Source organism: Cygnus atratus, unplaced genomic scaffold (genome assembly GCF_013377495.2).
Source record: "Cygnus atratus isolate AKBS03 ecotype Queensland, Australia unplaced genomic scaffold, CAtr_DNAZoo_HiC_assembly HiC_scaffold_44, whole genome shotgun sequence".
Taxonomy (NCBI): domain Eukaryota; kingdom Metazoa; phylum Chordata; class Aves; order Anseriformes; family Anatidae; genus Cygnus; species Cygnus atratus.
Window position 1 is genome coordinate 44,036 of NW_026110040.1, and position 18,514 is coordinate 62,549.

Consider the following 18,514-nt stretch of genomic DNA (forward strand, 5'->3'; position numbering starts at 1 on the left):
CTCCAAGACTGAGAGCTTTCTGCATCTCGTATTTCAGCAACATGGGATGAGGAGGGAGACTCAGCCCTAACTTCTATCCTCCAGCAGCTCCCCATTGCAGTGGGACTGATACTTCCAAAGGACATTGATCTGAGGATGGGGTGAACTGGGTTTCCAGTCAAGGGAGGACAAAACAGACTCCTCCTGAGGGTGAAAACTCAGTTTAGACTAGAACTGGGGTCTTCAGAAACAAAAAAAAAATCAGGCAAATTAGACTGGAATTTACAATACCAACTTTTGGACCAAACCAAAGGTTTCCAAGAGCCTCCCCAAACCAGCTGATCATCTCCAAAAGCCCTGTACTGAAACAACACATGCTCTCCCAGGCTTTTTTTTTCCCCTCCACTTATCTAAATGGAGCAAAAAGATGTATTTTAGCTCCTTTATGGCCAGAATGTGCGCCCCTGCCATTTGAGCAATAGCATTAGGCAAGGGGTGAGTTATTGCATCACCTTCCGAGTAACGCAAAATGTTGCAAGGGCATGAGTTAGCTCCAGAATTAAAGACTAGCTTCTGCTCAGGCTAATGCTTTAATCTTGGGTGTTTTAATTTGAGAGCAGAAAGTACCCGAAGACTTGCTCATTGGTGTTAGCTTCTACATATTGTAAATAACCTGGAAAAAAAACAACAAAACTGTGGCTCGATGCATGGCCTTTCGCGGTCCAAACACACAACAGTGACCCACGGGGCTGAAAAACCAGCAGACAAGTTGGCACAGCGAGGATTGCCGCTCGATGGTGGTGAGAAAACCCTGCAGCCCCATGTTACCAACCCAACCGTAAGGGATTTCTGCTTCATCAGATGGCACAGCTCTGTATTTTTGTTTTTAAGCCAGCACAATGAGGATTCCCATGCTAGAAATGTTCTCCGAGAGCAGGGCTCTAAGAAAGCCAAGAGATTGGTATGGCAGGAGAAGCAAGACAGCAATTCCACTAAACAAAAAAAAAAGGGCATGACCAGCAGCTCTTTCCCCTCCAACCCACTATAAATTGGAGCTACAGCCCCTGCATGAACACAGAGCTTTCCCCTTGGGCAAGGGAAGACAACCGCTCGCACCCGATGTCACCAGTTCCAGCAAGAGCACCCAGAAGAGCAGCCTGGTCTCCTGTAGACATCTGGGTGGCCACCCAAGCCCAATTCAAGTTCTTTTGAAGGTATTCCTGCCCCAAAGCTTCAGGTAGGGCAGATTACTCCTCCACCCCAAAAGGATGCTATTGCTCCTGAAGCTCTTTGTCGGTATACCTGCCCTGAATCCCCAAGTAGGGTGGACTACTCTCCATCTAAAGAGCACGGCATCACTCCACAAGCTCTTTGATGGCATTCCTGCCCCAAATCCCCAAGCAGAGTAAATTCTGCTCCGTCCCAAGCTCATGGCATCACACCACGCTCACAACAGCTGCTCTCCAGCAGGAATCATCCCACTCGATGCCTCATGCAAGCGTCCAAACCCTCCCAGGAGCCAGACGAGACGATGGCGCTCTCCGTCCCTTTGCTGTGGCTTGCCAGAGGCAAGTTGGAGATTTTGCTCATTCTCCTGAATACAGATGAGCTGGTGAGAGAACAGGAGGCTGCTGCGGGAGGGCTTGGACTGAGGCGTGAATTTCACGTTTCCTCCTGAAAACGGTTGTGTTTCAGGTCAAATTTCGTGCACGCAGCGCCTGCTCCGGCACCAGTGAAAGCTCTCGGCTGTTTGCAGATGGAAACGAGATGCCTTTCTTTCTCCTTTGCTCTGTGGCAGTTCAGGGCAGTATTAAAGGACACTCCTTAGCCCACGGGCAGGTGACCTTGAGGACAGCTCTTCGAAGCCCAGCGTGCTGGCAGCACACCGCGTCTCATCTGACTCGGGCTTAGCCAGCTGCTGACAGAGCTGGGGACAGTGCTGTCACGTTCCTCTCGTGCTTCCTGCAAGCTGTGCAGTCCCCTCGCCCTCTGCAGATGCAGGGTGCTAGAAACCCGTGCATTTAAGGGCTAGAAAGCCCCAGGGTTGTGCAACCAGCATCCAGGTGCTGCTGTTTTCTGCTGCTGGACTTTGCACGGGCAGGAAAAGACACTGCAAAAGGCCCAAGCAACAGCAGTCCACGAAGCTCGGTGGGGATATAAACACTTACATCCCGACATGCCTGCTCTCATCTCGGGAGATGAATGCTGCAGGCTCGCACACGAAGGGGATCGGCTCGGGATGAATAACCCACCATTGGCAATCGTCTCCTTCCCCACGCTCCGGGCTGGGAGGAGCTGGCTGCGGTGGGACTTTGCTCAGCTCGGGAGCTTGGAGAACTCCGTATCCTCCCTACCAAGGGGCGAAGCAGACTCCCCTGAGGAAATAACATCCCTAACGGGGCAAAAAACCCAACGCAAGGGTAAGGGCATCCTGAAGGGATGCAACTCGGTACTCGCTCATCAAAGGTTCCCAAATTTTTCATTGCAGCGGTGCCGCCACCCATCAAACTACTCCCAGTTCGCTCACTGAGGCTCCACGGAGCTGGCGTAGGAGCAGAGCCATCCACGCTTGGTCCCTCTGGCTCCTCAAGCTGCTTCATGGTGCTGGAGCACAGCCAGAGCAGGGGGAAGGACCAGAACAGATAACAACTGGACTTGATGATCATAGAGGTCTTTTCTAACCCAAATGATTCCCGGGCCCCCAGGGAAGCTGCAGCACCTCCACCCTTGGAGATTTTCCCAATCGGACCAGGCAAGCAACCCGCTCTTGCTTCGGCAGTGCTCCAACCCAAACCTCCCTACCCAAAAAGACATCACGGCTAAAGCTCCCGGGCTTCTTAAAGGCTTCACGCTCACTGGATCCCAAAGATTTGCTCTCACCGTACCTGGACGCCACGCACCCCAAAACCCCGCACCGCGTCCTGCCACGTGCGCGGGTGCGAGCAGGTCCCTCTCGCCTCCGGGGGCCTGGGGTATCCTGTCCCTGCTATTGCAACGGGCTCTCCCTCGAGCAGTTACAAAGGCAACGCCTGCTCAGGAAGTGGTCTCTGCAGCAGAGGGCTGCAGGAGGTGGGGATCGGCACCGCAGCAAGGGGAGGGCGCTGGACGCGCTTACTCAGCACCCGAGCAAGTGCAAGCTCATCCCGGCTTCGGGACGCTTTGGACGCTCAGCTCGGTTGACCTGGCCACTCGCAGCACTGCAAATCACCCCCATTCCCTTTCCATCCTGCTTGGCCATCGACGCCAAGCAAAGCACTGTGGATCCGTGTGGATCCAACCCCTCCAAGCTCCCATTTCCCAAGGGGGTCGGTCGCATCTCGCCACGTCCCGTGGGATCCTTGGCTCTTGCTGTGCAGGATTCTCTGCCACCGCTGTCACGCCCAAGCTTAAAACTTCCCCTTGAAATGTGGGTCCTGCGTGCTGGCTGCGTTTGGGCTCGGCTGTGCCTGGGCACGCTTCTTCCAGCGGCTGCGGAGTTCATTCTGGCTGGTCCAGACAGATCGCTGCATGTTGTATCAGGACAAAAACCCTGCTCGAACCTTTCTGGAAAGGATCTGGAGCAAGCTGTGGTGCCACCACGGGCTCAACAGACGTGTTTCTCGCAAAGCTGGGAGGTTTGGCACCAATTTACGCTCATCCAGTGCTGGTCACAGGCAGGAAGAGCATCAACCCTCCAAAAACGCGACCTGCAGAAATGCGCCGCTCACCACGCACGAGCTCATCGTCCTCCAAGAGGAGCTCGTGGTGGGACTCTGGAGAAATAAAAGTCACCCATGCACCGCTGCTAATTCTCACCCAAGTTTCAGCAAGCTGCTCATGCTTGAGCTGGATTGAAGAAAAAAAAAAAACACCACCAACTGAGCTAAACTAAAATAAACCAGTGCCTTCTGGCTCGGGTGCACAGGCTCGCGTTCAAGCTGCCCGAGTCAGCAGAGCTCAGGAAGCCCTGTGTGCTTCTGGAAGACAGAGATGTAGGAAGCATGACACATCTCTGGCTGTTGGCTCCGCTCCCCGGGATGTTTATGGTCAGCGAGATCCGCCACGACTCCACAGCCCTCGAGCGAACATCTGGAGCTGCCCCGATGCCACACAGCGAGGCCGGTGAGTGCCGTGGGGCGGTGGCAGCACGGTGGCTTCGCCCGAGTACCCGTCCCATCACGGGTGCTGGCACTGGGGTGTCACAATTGGAGAATGAGCAGGGTGAGGCTGTCGGGGACCCCATCTCCCTGCTGAGCTCAGACCAAATCTAGCAAGGGGGTAGAGGATGAAGCCAGGAACGCGACACTTTATTTCACCGAAGACTGGAGAAGGCCCACCATGGAGGAAAGGTGACGTTTGTGGCTCCTGCAGACACACCACAGCCTTGAAGGCATTCCCTTGGCTCTCCCAGGTGCCTCCGGCCTTTGTAGGACTTGCCAGGGCCACCCAAAAGTGGCCAGAGGAGGAAATGAAACGCAGCTCTCCCACATTCCAGCCTGGACCATCTGGGCGCTGTCGTCTTCTGAGAAACAGCTGTGCAGCGACACGGGGTTTCTGTTCCAAGAAAGAGGCCAACCTGCGGGTCTGCGAGCCAAAGAGCGGAGCCAGAGGAGGAGGAGGACATGCCTCTGCCACGGCGTTGGGGCCGATGAATCCAGGCACTGAGCCCACAGAAGCCTCGGGGTCTCCAGTGAGGTTTTGGCCACCCTGCAGCGAGGGTTTGGAGACCGAGTGGGACCAATTCACTCAAGGTAGAGAAGGAGAAGCGTCGCGGCAGCATAAAATCCATCAGGACCCATGGACAGAGGGCAAGATCTAGAGAAGATCCACTGGAAAAAGCAGGTACAAGTGCAAAGACTAAATGAATGATGAATTAAGGGATTGCATTAAAAAAGCTACCAGCGATGTTCCGTAGCTGCTCCTGACCCTGAAGGGTGCCTGAGAAAAGTCCTCTGATGTCCCAACGCAGAGGAGAGAGGGGCAGCAGCACCCCGACGGAAACGGATGGGAAATTGTGCCCAAAGAGCCAGGGAATCGGAAGAGAAACGGGGATGATCTAAGGGAGAAAAGCTGCAGTGGATGGGAAGCTCGTTAGCTGGACGATGGAAGACCTGCAGCCTTTGGCAATCACATGGGAGCTGTGAGTCACTCACGGTGTGGTTAGAGAAAAAAAAAAAAAAAGAAAAAAAAAACATTTAACTGTGGTTTGCAACCTGCAGCGCATGGATGACTTCAAGAACTGCCTATGAAGGGCAGCAGAGAAAAGCCAGCCTGTTGTCAGCAGCCTGAGCTTGCTCCGCAGGCATCCGCTCCCTGCTGGAAAACCTTCGGCAAGCCTAAAAAGAGGCGGAAACCCCCCTGTTTCTCCCCAAAACACCTCACACGACAGGGCAGGGAGCCCTTGTCACCACCCAAGACCCTGCGGGGGGTTCCGCCGCTCGCGTGTGAGCGAGGTTAACCGAAACTGAAACAGGTGTGAGGAAAGGCTAGCATGGGGGGGGCGGGGTGGAGAAAAGCAGCTTTTTTTTGCTGCTTGCAGCCGAGCAGCGTGGCTTGTTTAGCTTGGCACAGCCAGGAGGGAATCCGACACTTTCCCAGTGAGGAGCTTTGCTCTCCTTCCCAGCCTACCCGCGCTCCTGGACAGAGGATTTCGGTTTTCTCTCGGTCTAAAGCTCACGCAGTCTAAGTTTTTGGTCTAAAGCTCGCATGATCTTGGGCTCTGGAGGTGGTTTTGGGGCTCCCACAGCCAGCACCCCAATCCCTGAGCCCACACGCGGCAGAGCTGCGTCAGGTCGGGGAGGAAGACGCTGCTCCTTCCTCCGCGGCGCTTGGACCACGGCTGCTGCCTCTCATTGAGCTGCAGCGATGACGCTCGGCCCGACACAGCTTTCGGGACCGTGCTGATCCCGTTTAACCCAGTGACGGCGACCCCAAGCCCCCAAACCTCCCGCTTCGAGCCCGCCGGCCCTGGGGAAACCTTCACGTGCCGAGGTCTGAAGGGCTTCGAGGCGTGATTTCAGCTCCTAAATACAAACTGATGCGGGTCCAAAAAGATCGAGCCTAGATAACCATGCTCTGCCTGCTTTGGGCAGGGCAGGTGCTTGCCCTACATCGATATCCACCCCCCAAAAGAGTTTAAAACCCTCGAAAAAGGGTCTGGGGTGAGCTCCCCTTTGCCACCCCTGCCTTGTGCAGCACCGAGCCCCCTGGCGCAGCTCCAAGCCACCTCCCATGCATTTCCCAATTTTCAGCAGAGCCCAGGCAGGTGCTATGTAAAACCCCATTCCTTTGCCGCTTAAAACCCTTGGGGCTCTTCTACCCGAGGTTTCCAAGTCTGCATTTCTCCCATTGCAGAGCTTTGTTTTAAAAACAAAGGGCAAGTGAGAATGAGCGCTGCCTGCGGGTGCCAAGCCTTCCTTTCAGGTCTTTTACCTGCCATGAGAGCCCAAAAGAAGCCTTTTCAGAGACTGTTGAAACCCTTTTTTTTTTTTTCCCTCCTCCCATTAAAGAGTTATCAGGGCTCTGAGCAAATCCATCCTCTCGATCCTGCGCTGCTCCGTCCAGCTTTAAGCAAGATTTATGTGACGGGTGGCAGAAACTTTCCTCGTCAGCAGAGGACACATCCAGCATCTAATGAAAGAACGGCTTCTCTCCAAGCTGCTTGAAAGCCATCCAGGCTCTGTTGCAAGCTCATCTTGTTTGGATCCATCCCTCTTAAAAAGTTTCCAGCAGATCTCAGCACACGGGCTGCTCCCATAAAAGTGGCAGTGTTTTACCGGCAATGAATGCAGGCGATTCACGTCGCCACCCCCTTTCCCTCCAAGCCTGCATCTTTTCACCCTGGTTGCTCGCTCCTCTGTCTGCCAGCACACATTGGCTTCACTGTCGCTAAAACGGGGTTTGAATCACCTTAAAAAACATCCGGGGAGCCCTGGGAAGCCAGCGTGATGCTCGCGCTCTTCTACACCTGCAAATGTTAGCTGGTGAGATGGTCCCCGAAGGGTTTTTGGGATGCTATACGGGAAAAACTCCATTGGGATCATCTCGCTGGTTGCTGCCGTTAACAAGCTGTCCTCTCTGATTACAGAAACCCACCGAGGAGAACTGTGAGCCAACGGGTGAGCCGTGCCAAATGCGGCTGGATCCGCTCCTCGGGTGGCTTCTGGGCTTTCTGGAGATGCCCAATATGGGGTAATCATGGTGAAAATCCCTGGGCTGCTTCTCCTGGCACCACCTCGCGCCAGGCTCCGGCAACGTGGAGGATGAACCGAGATGGGACCCAAAGGCTGCCGAGATTCTTCTTCCACCTGAGCATCCTATGGGGAGTTGGACCCCAAATGTCTCGGGGAGGAAAAAATGGGACTGATTCCAGGCAGAGCAAGAAGGGACAGGCCACTGGAGATACTAGGTGGAAAATTAAGATATACTGAGGATATTTGCAGCCGCTACGCAGGGCTCAGGGTCAGGGCTTTGTTTGCGAGGTCTCTGCAGGGTCCATCAGGTATAAACCAGGCAGAGGTGCTTTCCCAGATCCTCGGGTCTTAAATTAGTCTTTTTTTTTTCTTCTCCCCTCCATATCTGGGAATCCTTGAAGGCCAAGACGCACAGAGTCGCGCTTTTTGGGAGCCAGCAAAAAAAAAAAAAAAAAAAAAAAGGGGAAGATTTTGACCGCAGGAATAGCCCAAAGCTGTAACAACGCATCGGATTAACGTGGTTACAAGGGGGACGAGCCAGAGGCTAGGGCAGCGGCGGAGGAAGGGAAGCAGCTGCTCAGCTCCACATCCCCACACGGGATAAGCTCCACCAGATCCCGATGACACGAGGACGTGGTGCTGTGGGAGGCACGGCGCAAGCAGGAATTTCGTTTTCTCCGCAGCAGCAAACGCTGGAGGAGGATTAACGTGGCCCTGTGCCGGAGCATGAGCTCATTTCTGCTGGGGCTGGGACGAGGTAACGGCATCTCCATCCCCAGCTTGACCCAGCAGCTGGTAAGTCTTCTAAAAGGGGTCATTGCTGCAGCCGCTTCTCCTTTAGGCTCTCCTTGATGGACTTTATCCCCTCATATTGTGGAGGAAAAAAAAAAAAAGAGAGATTTGGGCCACTTGCTGGGGTTTTCTGTACATCCAGCAGCCTGGAGAACAGCCTGGGCTGTAGGACAAAAGCAAGCACTCCCAAAAAAAAAACCCACACATTTGCATCCCCGTTGCAAGCTTGCCCTAACCAAGAGCCTGGCTTTGCACAGCAAAAACCCAGCCCGGCCCTAAAAAACAGGGAGGGGACGAATGGGGGCCGTGTCCTACTTGGGATGGCAGCGGGAGAACCCACGGCCGTGCCCCCGGCTTATTTTTAAACCGTGGCCCGGTTAGTGCGAGCAGCGGCACAGGGAAGGTGCCGCGGGCTGCTTCGGGACGTTATTTATAGACGCCCAAAGAGTGGCGCAGCAGCTGCTCCGCGCCTCAGGCAACCCTGAGGAGGAGGAGGAGAAGCAGGAGGCAGGATGGGAGCACAGCCCACCCCTCCTCGCGCCTTCACGGCTCCAGTTTCGGGTCACCCGAGGCCACGCACGGCACAAAAACGTCTCCCACGACGCTCATCCCATCCTCTTGGTGGCACAGTTGAGGACCATGACTTGAGGACCCAGCCCCAACCGTTCTGCCCCATGGGGATGTCGCCGTGCTTGCAAGCAACCACTCAACCCAGCCATTGCCTTGCCCAAAAATCCTTATTTTGGTGCATGGTGCGATAGCCCCTAACCCCAAAACTCTCTGGGAAGAGTTTCACCTCCTCGAGGCTCACTACCCCCTGCATTAGGGGACACGTAGAACAGGGTTTTTTTTCCATGCAACCTTAGGGTTACCAAGTGTACTCCACGTCCCAGCTCCAGCCAAGCTCTGTCTGTTGTCTTGGACTCAAGTATTCAATTATTTATTTGCTAGGCAACAACATGACATCTTTCCTGGCACCACTCGCAGGCTCCAAGGCTGACGGAACGGTAATTAGCGAGGAAGGTTACTGGGACCGCGAGCTCAACCTCCTCGGTGAAGAGAGGCTGGAAAGCCAACAGCTTAACTCAGCCCAATGCCCATGAGCATGGGGAATGTGATGGGAATTTGCCACGTCGGGGGCCCGGCACCGTCCCTCATCCACACAAGAAACATCCCCCCCCCTCCAAAAAAAAGCAAAAAAAAAAAAAAAAAAAGGGGTTGGTCACTGGTGGGCGCACGGCAGTGGCTGTCCTGAAGAGGTACGGCAAGGGATTGGCAAGAGCTGCACCTCATTCAGGTGTCCCGTCTTGTGACTTGCCTATCTTTTCTGGACGGAGTTCAAAGGCGGGCCAAAAAGGAAAAAAATAAATAAAAACATAAAAGAAATTGGCCCAGCAGTTGGCAAACACACCTTGGGACGCTGGGCGTAAGCTGCTGTGCTCAGGAAAGGGTTTGGAGGCCACTGGAGCTCTCTGCAAACCCCAAAGCTGACCCCGTAATGTTTCCTACATTGGAGCTCTTCATATGGGGACCCACCTTGCAAGAAGGCCACATTTTCCCCCTAAAATTCACTCCAATACAAAAAGATGGACTCAGCGCTGTCAGGGTTAATGCAACAATAAATAATCTTATTTATCGCCCCTTCACCCAAACCAACTAGAAACCAGCTTTTCCACCCAAAACCAGTTGCTTTGCACCTGACACCCGACGGACCCAATCCAGCATGAGCAAGAGAGACATCTGGAGGTCTCAAATTTCTCCAAAAAAATCCCATCGATTGATTTTTTTTTTACTGTACAGGTGAGCTGCCATCGCAGCCCAGCACCAGCTGCGCTCAGCACCGACACTTTTCCAGCCGTTTCCTCCTTATCTTCATCTGCTCCATGGTTATTTAAGCGCCAACTTTGCTCTTCTGAGCAGAGAAAACACCTTTGCCCTCTCATCTCCCCGCTAAAATCCCCTCCAAAAGGTTTGGTGCCACCGTTTCCCCCCCCCGCAAAGGACACGAACTGGGGAAATTTCATCCCATTGACTCCTCCTTGGACCTGCTAAAGCCCTGGGGCATCTGATGGTAAAGTTGGAGGAAAGCTCCCATTTAGCGAGACTTCAAGGGAAAACCCTCAAGTGCCTTGGAGGGAACCGAGAACAGACCCCACGCTCCACAAGCATGCAATAACTGACCCCATGGGGCCGCCACCATCCCCAATCCCATCAGGTTTCTCCCCAGTTTGCGGGGGGGGGGGGGGGGGCGAAGCGCACAGCAGGATTTGGCCCAGGAGCACGGGGTTGCAAGGGGAAACCGAGTCACGGATGGAGCCTCACAGTTTGTGAACGGCCCTTTGTCCTCTTTTAAGGAGATTTAAGGCAGGTATCAGCCCAAAATCGGGCCCCCCGAGGAAGGTGGATAGGGATGCGGCTGGACAGGCACACGATGCTACTCCCCAGCAGCAATTAAATCCCAACCCAATTTAAGCTGTCCCCAAACCAGGCTGTCCCCAAGGGTGTGGACAATTTCCCAACCCACCGCTGACCGTCACGGCCCACGGCTTCTTTGTGGTCCTTCAGGACTTTTTGGCAAATGAGCACCAACAACCGGTGGCCCCCTGGGACCCCGAGCCCACCTCCCACCCCTCGAAATTCCCGACTGCCTCGGTCGAGCGGCCACGAGAGCGGAGGCAAACACAGCCCCGAGAATCCTCCCCGAGGCTCTCGGGCGTGACGCTGGGCTCAAGTGGGCTCTTGAGTTTCATTCCAGCAAGGGGGGGGGGGGGGGGAAACGTAAAATAAATAAATAATTAGTAAAAACATCACCTCAGGTGCCCGAACAGGGAGGGATCGGCCTCTCCCAGGGGTGATGACAGCTTGCTCCAGCTTCCCAAGCAGCCTCGAGGGATCCCGAGCATCCCCGGGAGAGCTCCAAGGGTCAATCGGCCCCATGCAGTGGGTTCCAGGCGTCCGATCTGGATGCCCCCGTGGTGAGCCCGTTGGCTCTGATTTTCCACCACCCTTTTTGTACCGCCTCCCAAAAAGGCACAGCGGATTTACTCAAGCCACCTCAAATCTTGGGTTATTCCTCCCAATTTCAGAGGATTGAGGATTTGGGATGAAAATGCCCCTTTTTAGCCCGCTGAGCTACTTATGCCAGGTGGCTGCCTATACTTCACCCTTCCCAGTTGAACCAGTTTGGCATAAGATGCTGGTTGGAAACCAAACCTTGGACTTTCCGGAGCGATATGAGGTGTCCCGATGGATAAAACCCTGTCCTGTGCTAAAACCAGGGACATTACGACACCGAGATGAAATCAAATCACACCGGAGATGCAGCTGGGAGCAGAAGAGCCCGGTGCTGTCCTCTCAGGAGCTCGGTTGGCTCCTGTGCCAGCGATTAAACGTGTTAAAAGGTGTAAAAGAGACAAGTCGGCCAAAGCAGGACACAGCCACGGAGGATAGGAAGTGTCATTTCCTCTCCGACCTGCTGGTATTAAATCGATGCACGTTCCCTTCGCTTCGATTAACTCGGATAAATAAACCCTCAGCCCGCTTTCGGCTCGTGGCCACAGGAAAGAATTCAGCCGAAGGAGCGACACGGAGCTGGGTTGGTGCAGCAGGGCTCCGTGCCACCGCGCTGCCCCCTTTGGGGACCATCCCCATTTGGGGACGTTGCCAGCTGCAGAGCACAATGAGCCCATGGCGGGGACACTGCCATTGGGGTCTTGGTGGCATCCCCCAGAGTGGGATGTTCCTGTACGGGGGACCTCATGGCACCCCGCTCTGCCACAGCGATCCCAAAGCGGGACGTCTCCACATTGGGGACCTCGTGTCACCAGCCCTGGGCACGGGGAGGCGGCTGCAGCACCGCACAATGCCACCAAGCCCCCAGAGCTGCTGAAAAGCTGAAAGCATGACCCCACATGACCCCCAGCCCTCTGTTAGCCCCAAATCCTCCATCCAAACCCTTTCCCTGCACTGACCGGATCGCTCACCTGCGGGGAAAGAGCAGTCGGTCACCGGAGGGGACGCACCGCCGCGATGCAGCGAGCCCCACAAAAACTCTCCGCGACCGCAGCTCCAACTGCCCTGCCCAAATTCGAGCTGATAGGGGCAGGAAACCCCCCGGGTTCGGGCTGATAACGGCCCCAGCAGTGCGAGGAGCTGCAGCCTGTTAAAAATGCAGCCCAGAGATAAAGGCTTTGGGATTCAGACCCGAGGGCATGCTGCTTGCTCAGCCCCAAAAGGAGGACAGGGACCTCGCCATCCCCGGAATTTCCAGCCAAGCACAGGAAAAGCTGGCTTGCAACAGTTAATTACCCAAATTGCTTTTATGAGAGCCCCTTCCCAGCACAGGCATAGCCCAAAACAACCTCCCAAGGAAGAAGGAGGGGAGACGAGGCTGCCAAGAAGGCACGGGAAGGGTTTCCATCGGACACGGCATGGACACAGGGTTTCTTCCATCCTTCCCATGCCACAATCCTCTGTGTGCCCCGAAGGTTTCCGCATGCAGGAACCCTTTCCCTGCGGGGGAGCTCGATGCAAATAAACCAGGAGCAGTGTCTGGGTGCCAAAAAACTGCTGGTGCCGTCCTCCGAAGCCGAATTCTCGCAGCTCCAGCTCGGAAGCCCCAAAAAATCCTCCCTTGGTGGCTGCTCGCTGACCTCCCCGCAGCGGCAGTGTGGACTTTGCCTGGTTCCAAAAAGCCGCTGCCAAAGCTGGCTCCGTGCCCTCCGCCGTGCTCCATGCAGCCACAGGCAACGTTTTCCGCGGGCAGCCGCGTGTCTCGGGCATGCTGCCCGCCCGGAAACCCCAGACCCGAGGGGGAAAAAAAATCAGCTGCGACGGAGCACAAGGCTTTTCCAAGCCCAGTTCCCCTCCAACTAGCCCTTCGGGGAATTTGGGATGTCGCCAGCATGCAGACGCAGCATCACACCTTGCTCCATGCCTCCTTGTCGGTACCAAAACAGCCCCCAGGGCTGGGGAGGGGCAGCAGTGAGCATTTGGGGTGGTTTTCACCATTCTGTAGATCCTTAAATCCCACATACCAGCCTTAAATCCCACGTTTGTGGTGCTTTCGGGGGCTGTTCCACCGTGTTTTTAGAGCTGGGAAGCAGCCAAAGAGACTCGCACAACTGCAGCCCCTTCAGCAGGGCTGGGGCCACCCAAACTACCCCAAGACCCCAGCTGAACCCCACAGGCCACCCGCACGGGGATATTCTCCATCTCCAGGTGCGTCCTTTTTATTTTTGGGACACCATCTCCCCCCCTTTCTCCCTATTTTGCCATGCTGCACGGCATTAGCCTGTTGTGCTCTGGCAAACCCGCCTCGCATATGGGATTTCTAGAGGGGGAAGAAAAAAAAAAACAAAACAAACTTGATCCTGCTCAGCACCAAGCAGGATTTGCCCTCCAGCAAAAACACCCTGCGCTAAACCTCACACCTGACTGCCCCGCGCTGGGCTGCCGAGCTCAGTCTTTGAATTCTCCTTCCCTCCTCAGGTTAATTTTCCACCCGTTGACTACAGCGGAGGAGCCCGGAGCTTCGAGGACACGGTGCCACCCAAATCCCAGCGGGACCAGCTCGTAAGCAGCGAGCAGATCACCCGTGCCAGCGGGCGAGGTTTTAACTCGAGCGCAGAGTTACGGGCGAGCTCGTCCCAGGAAAGCGGCTTTGAAGAAGTGCCTGCAATCAGCAGCCAGCAGCTCCGCAGCTGTTTCTGCTTCCAGCTGCTCAAAAAGCCACCTTCCACCCAGGGGGAGGCTAATTAACAAGGCAAATCACCCGCCAGGATGCCTCGAGGAAACGGAGAAGGAGAGGAGGGCTGCGAATGTGCAGGGTGGAAGCAGGCACCAGGCCAACCCGCAGCCCTCGGCGCCCCAACGGTGCCAGAGTTTTGGAGGACGCGGGGCTGGCACGGGAGAGGGCCAATCCTCCAAGCAAGCAGGGGACGGATGCGGGGAAATTGGGGGTTTGGGGAGGAGCAGAGCACATGCAGCAGCTGTGTAGGGTTCCCCTGTGAGAGGAGAGCTGGGGAAACATCCCCAGAGCGCGGCAGCATCGCTCAGAGCCCTCAGAGGAGGGATTTTTTCCAGGGGAGTAACTCCCATGGGTAACAAAATGCTCATCCTGTAACGGAAGAGCGATAGTTATCACGATGCTAACGGCATCCCAGCACAGCTCCACACTGGCACTGGTGGCAAACGAGTCCCTGCCCATCCCATCGCCTGCACGCAGCTCAGAGGACGAGGTTTTACCCACGCAACCATGCTTGGTGGAGCCTCTTCGAGAAAAGGAAGCACCGAGGGGAGTTCAGCAAGGTGCAGGTGGCGTGCTTTCGCTCCCACGGCCCCAGCAGTACCAAAAAAGCATCCACGGCCGGAAGATTTGACTCGCAAAGCATGCCTGAAAGCTCTCAGCCGCGGGGAACGCGAGGAGTTGGCTGCAGTGAGGGGGGCTCTGCCTTCCCCAGGTGCATCCTGAGCTCGGGGAGGCTCACGGCATGAGCGGTCCCAACCTTGGCTTGCTGCTCGTAAGTGTTTTTGGAACGTGGGGCAGACCCCCAACGCCAGCCCTGCTCCGAGGTGCAGGGCAGGGTGGCTGGAAGCTCTCCGAGAGCCCAGTTTTGGGGCCTGACCCATCCCGTGGGACACATCTGGGCCTCAACGACAGGGATGCGACCCCTCGGCAGATCCCCGTGGCTCCTCAAGCTGGTCCTCGTGGTGAAGCCCGGCCACCTTGCGCCCTGCCGCTGGGGATGGTGGCACGCGTCCCATTCGGGGTCCCTGCAAGGGACAAGTGGCCTCCAAAAAGCCACCAGCTTGAGCCACCACATCCCTGTCTCTGGTGCTGAATCTAGGCACGAACTTGCTCATTTTGTCACAACCCCGAGCCTCAAACCCACCCGTTTTCACCACGCTGAGGCTCCCTTTGCCCGGATTCTCGGCATCTCGCGGCAGAACGTCCCCAAACCAAGAAAGCAAACAAGAACCAGAGCGGGGGCACCACCGGCAGGACGCGGGCACAACATCCGAACCAGCTCAACCCAAACCAACCAAAGCACCGGGAGCTGCCACCAGCCCGCGGGAGGAACCCAACAGGGACTTCACAGGGACTTACCGGCCACATCGCGGGCTTCCAGGGCGATGTCGGGCTCCTGGCGGGACAGAGGCGAGAAGAAGTTGGGGTCCTCTTGCAGGGGACAGAGCTCGGTGCCGGAGGGTCCCTTTCCGTCCCTGCTCATCATCGCCAGGTTGTCCGCGGTGTAGAAGGTGGCTTCCTTGAGCTCCGTCCCTGCTTCCACCGATGTCCCAGATAGAGCCGGGCTCTCCAGAGGCGCTTTCGCATCTTTAACAAAAGCAGCTCTTCTCTCTTCACCTTGGGGGCACTCAAGGGCAGCAAAATTCTCTTTGTTTGGCTCCAGTGTCATTAACAGGGCTCTGCCTCCCTCTCCCTGGCGCTCTCGCTGTTGCTCTGATAAAGTAGGGACAGCTTTCTCCATCCCTCGCCGATTGTGCTGTGTCACTTGCAAAAAAACACCGCACTGGGACTCGGGAGGGTTGGCGGCCAGGGACTGCCGGAAAAATCTACGAGAAACAGAGATAAGAGAGGGGAAAATGAGAGAGGAGCCTGGATTTCTCCCAGGTGGAGGAGGATGCGAGAGCGGCAAGCAGCTTCTAAAAACCCTGAAGCTTCCCAGCGCGGGGCCTTGCTGCTATTCCCAACGCTGGAATTCCCAGAACGTCTCGGTGCCCTCTGCTCATCCTGTTTTTGCTACTCCCCGAGCCCAGCCAGGCTCTGGGGCACGACGTCGTGTCCCATCGCTCACCCCCTTGGGAGCACCAATGCTGCTGGTAGCCGACACGGTGCCAGGTCCGTCCCGGAGGTGACACACCCTAAAACACCCCAGATCTCCCCAGCACGAAGCTTTTCCCCCAGCCCATTATTTGCGAAGAGGGAAGGCGGCTGGGGTGGGGATGCCTCCTTGCTTTGGTGGCATCCATCCCTTGCTACGCTCCCTGCCAGCCAGAGAAAACCGTCACCCTTGAGCACGTTATTTCCCCCCAAAATTAATCATGACGCAGCTGCAGGGAAGTGTTTGTATCCCCAAAGCCTCCTGGCTCCCCAAAGACATAGGCGTTTGGTCCGCTGCCGACACCAAGTGGGGTTGAAGCAGGAGAAACGCCACAGCCTTGCACCGACCCAACCGCTGATGCCGAAATTGCCCCAAAGCCAAGAAATCCTCTATCCCTGCAACCCCGCGTCCTTTCAGATGAGTTCAACTGGCTGGGTCAAAGCAACGTCCTCAACAAAAACAGCACCCAGGGATCCTCCGAGGGTTTGGGTGCTCCCGGGGGCAAGCCAGTTGTGTTTGTCCCCCCCAGAAAATAACCCATCTCCCCCAAACCCTTTCCACCGCCTTAAAAAAAAGTCACCTGGAGGAAGGAGGGAGATCTCCAACGCCCCTGCTTTGACTGAGGGGCCGAATCCTGATCGGGGGCGGGGGGGCGTTAGGAGGAAAGAGGCACTAAAAAGCCCGGCTTATCAGCCAGCCGGAGGATAAAGGCACACAGGGAGAGCGAAGGAGCTAAATTTACCCAGCCAGGGAAGGAGAAGGCAGGGAGACTATAAATACCTTCAAGGTAACAATGCAAATGAAGAGAGAATTATTCGTGCTCTCGCAAGATGCTATTACCATCCACCGTAGCCTGGGGCCACGGGAGGAGAGCAGCAGAGCCGAGCCCAGCGTGTGGTACCGCGGTGACCCCGAAACCCTCTCCTGTCCCCCAAAAAGCCACTTTGCCGCCTTCCTCTACGGGGCCGGGCGAGTCCCCAGCTGCACATACCCAACCGGCTCTTGCTTGGGCTAGTTTCTTCCCAGCAATTTTTTAAAAAATAGCACTAAGACCTAAAAAAAAAAAAAAAAAAACCAAAACCGTGGCACAGTCGCCTTTCTTCCAAATCAGCAGGGGTCAGCTCCTGCAGCTGGCTTCCATTTGCGCGCCGCTTCCTCCGGCAGCGCCAAACGCTCGCACGCAGCTTCCAGCGAGCCGGGGATGCCGCTCCACGAGGGCTTTTCCACCTGGGGTTTTGGAGCAGCGAACTCGAAGCATCCCAAATCCCTTCTGCACCTCCCCTGTCGCCGTTCGGGAGTTTCCCACGTCGCCGTCCCAGAGCTGCTCCCGCAAGCTGCTGGTGCCCAAGGGCTGGGGCAGACGGTGCTCAGCCGGAATAAAGCCAGACCCCGGGGAAAGCTTCTGCTTCTCCCCAGCTCTGCTGAAAGCCAGGACGAGGACGCAAAGAGGGCGGCAGGGCAGAGCACATCCTCTCCCCGTTCCTCCCTGTATCTCCCATCGCATTGTTCCAGGAGGCAGCGGCACCGGCTCGGCACGCGGAGGCAGCATCCGGAGGGGCTCGGCTGCCTGGAGGTTCCTCAAACCTCAGCACCAAGTCAGAGGAAACCAAAAATAATAATAATAATAAAAAAAGAAAGAAACCCACCCCTATTTCAAGAGCGGGCTTAAATTTCGTCTCGGGAGCCAAGGGCTGACCGGGGAAAACAATGGCCCATAGATTTGCCCGGTGCCTCTTTGCCAAGCGTCGGGCGCCTGCGAGCAGAAAGCGGCGGAGGAGCAAGCCCGGCGGCGCTGCTGTCGCTAGCACATCCCACGGGCCACCTGCTCCGTGCCTGCCCGCACACGGGGACAGCCACCAAGCCGATCCTGCTGCCACGTCCCCGGGAGAGCCAGCAGGGAGAGGGGGGACATGGGAAGAGGGGACACGGGGAGAGGGGACCCCCAAAATCGAGCAGGATGGGCCCCTGCCACCATCGGTGCATCCCTCTGCCAGCCACGGGGTTGGCACCGGGGAGGCTCGTCCCAACCTTCCTGGCAAGCTGCAAGAGCCAGGCACGCAGCCAAACGGAGAGAAATCACCCCAAAACACATCACCCTGCTCCTGGAAAAGAAAAAAACAACAACCAACACAACCAAACACGGCACAACAACGTGGGCACGTGGTGGAAAGGCGCATCACCCTTCCTGCGAAGCGACCCATCAAAACTGGGCTAAGTAACTGGGGCTTTGGGTTTCTTTTTTTCCTCTTTTAAACAGAAAGCAGCAGCCCAGTTCAGCTCTGCCAGCCCTGCATCCCCACAGCATCCCGAAGCCGCCGGCACAAATCCCAACATGGCCAAGAAACCAGGATTTTGGTTAAAACATGTCGAGCACAGGGGCCAGCGCGGCACCATTGCCGGGGGGGTGCCGATACCACGTCGCCCTCCAAATATATTAATTTTAAATTACTTTTTGGAAGACCTGCAGCCACCCAGCCTCCAGGAAGGGGATTTTTTCCCTTTTTCTCCTTCGTGAGACACGGCGGCATCCCCCCCCCCTCCCAATCTGCCGTACCAGCAGCTCTCCATAGAAACTGGCCGCTGTTCCTTCTTCCTCCCCAAACACCTGGTTGGGTGTTTTTGAGCTCACCAAAGAAGATTTGAGATTTTCCCCTTTCTTCCCCCCCTCTCCACGCCAGCACCCACCTCTGCAGCTCACGGAACCCCCCCAAAAAAAGCAGGGGCTGG

The 18,514-nt window shown here is 56.1% G+C and overlaps 1 protein-coding gene across 3 annotated transcripts in view; it reads right to left on the minus strand.

Annotated features, from left to right (window-relative positions):
* The window catches only part of WIZ (WIZ zinc finger), a 50,118-nt gene that overhangs the window by 29,286 nt on the left and 2,318 nt on the right, over positions 1 to 18,514 (minus strand). For all 3 annotated transcript variants that reach the window (XM_035571899.2, XM_050716836.1, XM_035571898.2), the window contains exon 2: positions 15,052 to 15,518. In XM_035571899.2, the coding sequence (XP_035427792.1) occupies positions 15,052 to 15,433 (382 nt within the window). In that variant the 5' untranslated portion in view covers positions 15,434 to 15,518. The remainder of the gene's footprint in view (positions 1 to 15,051; positions 15,519 to 18,514) is intronic.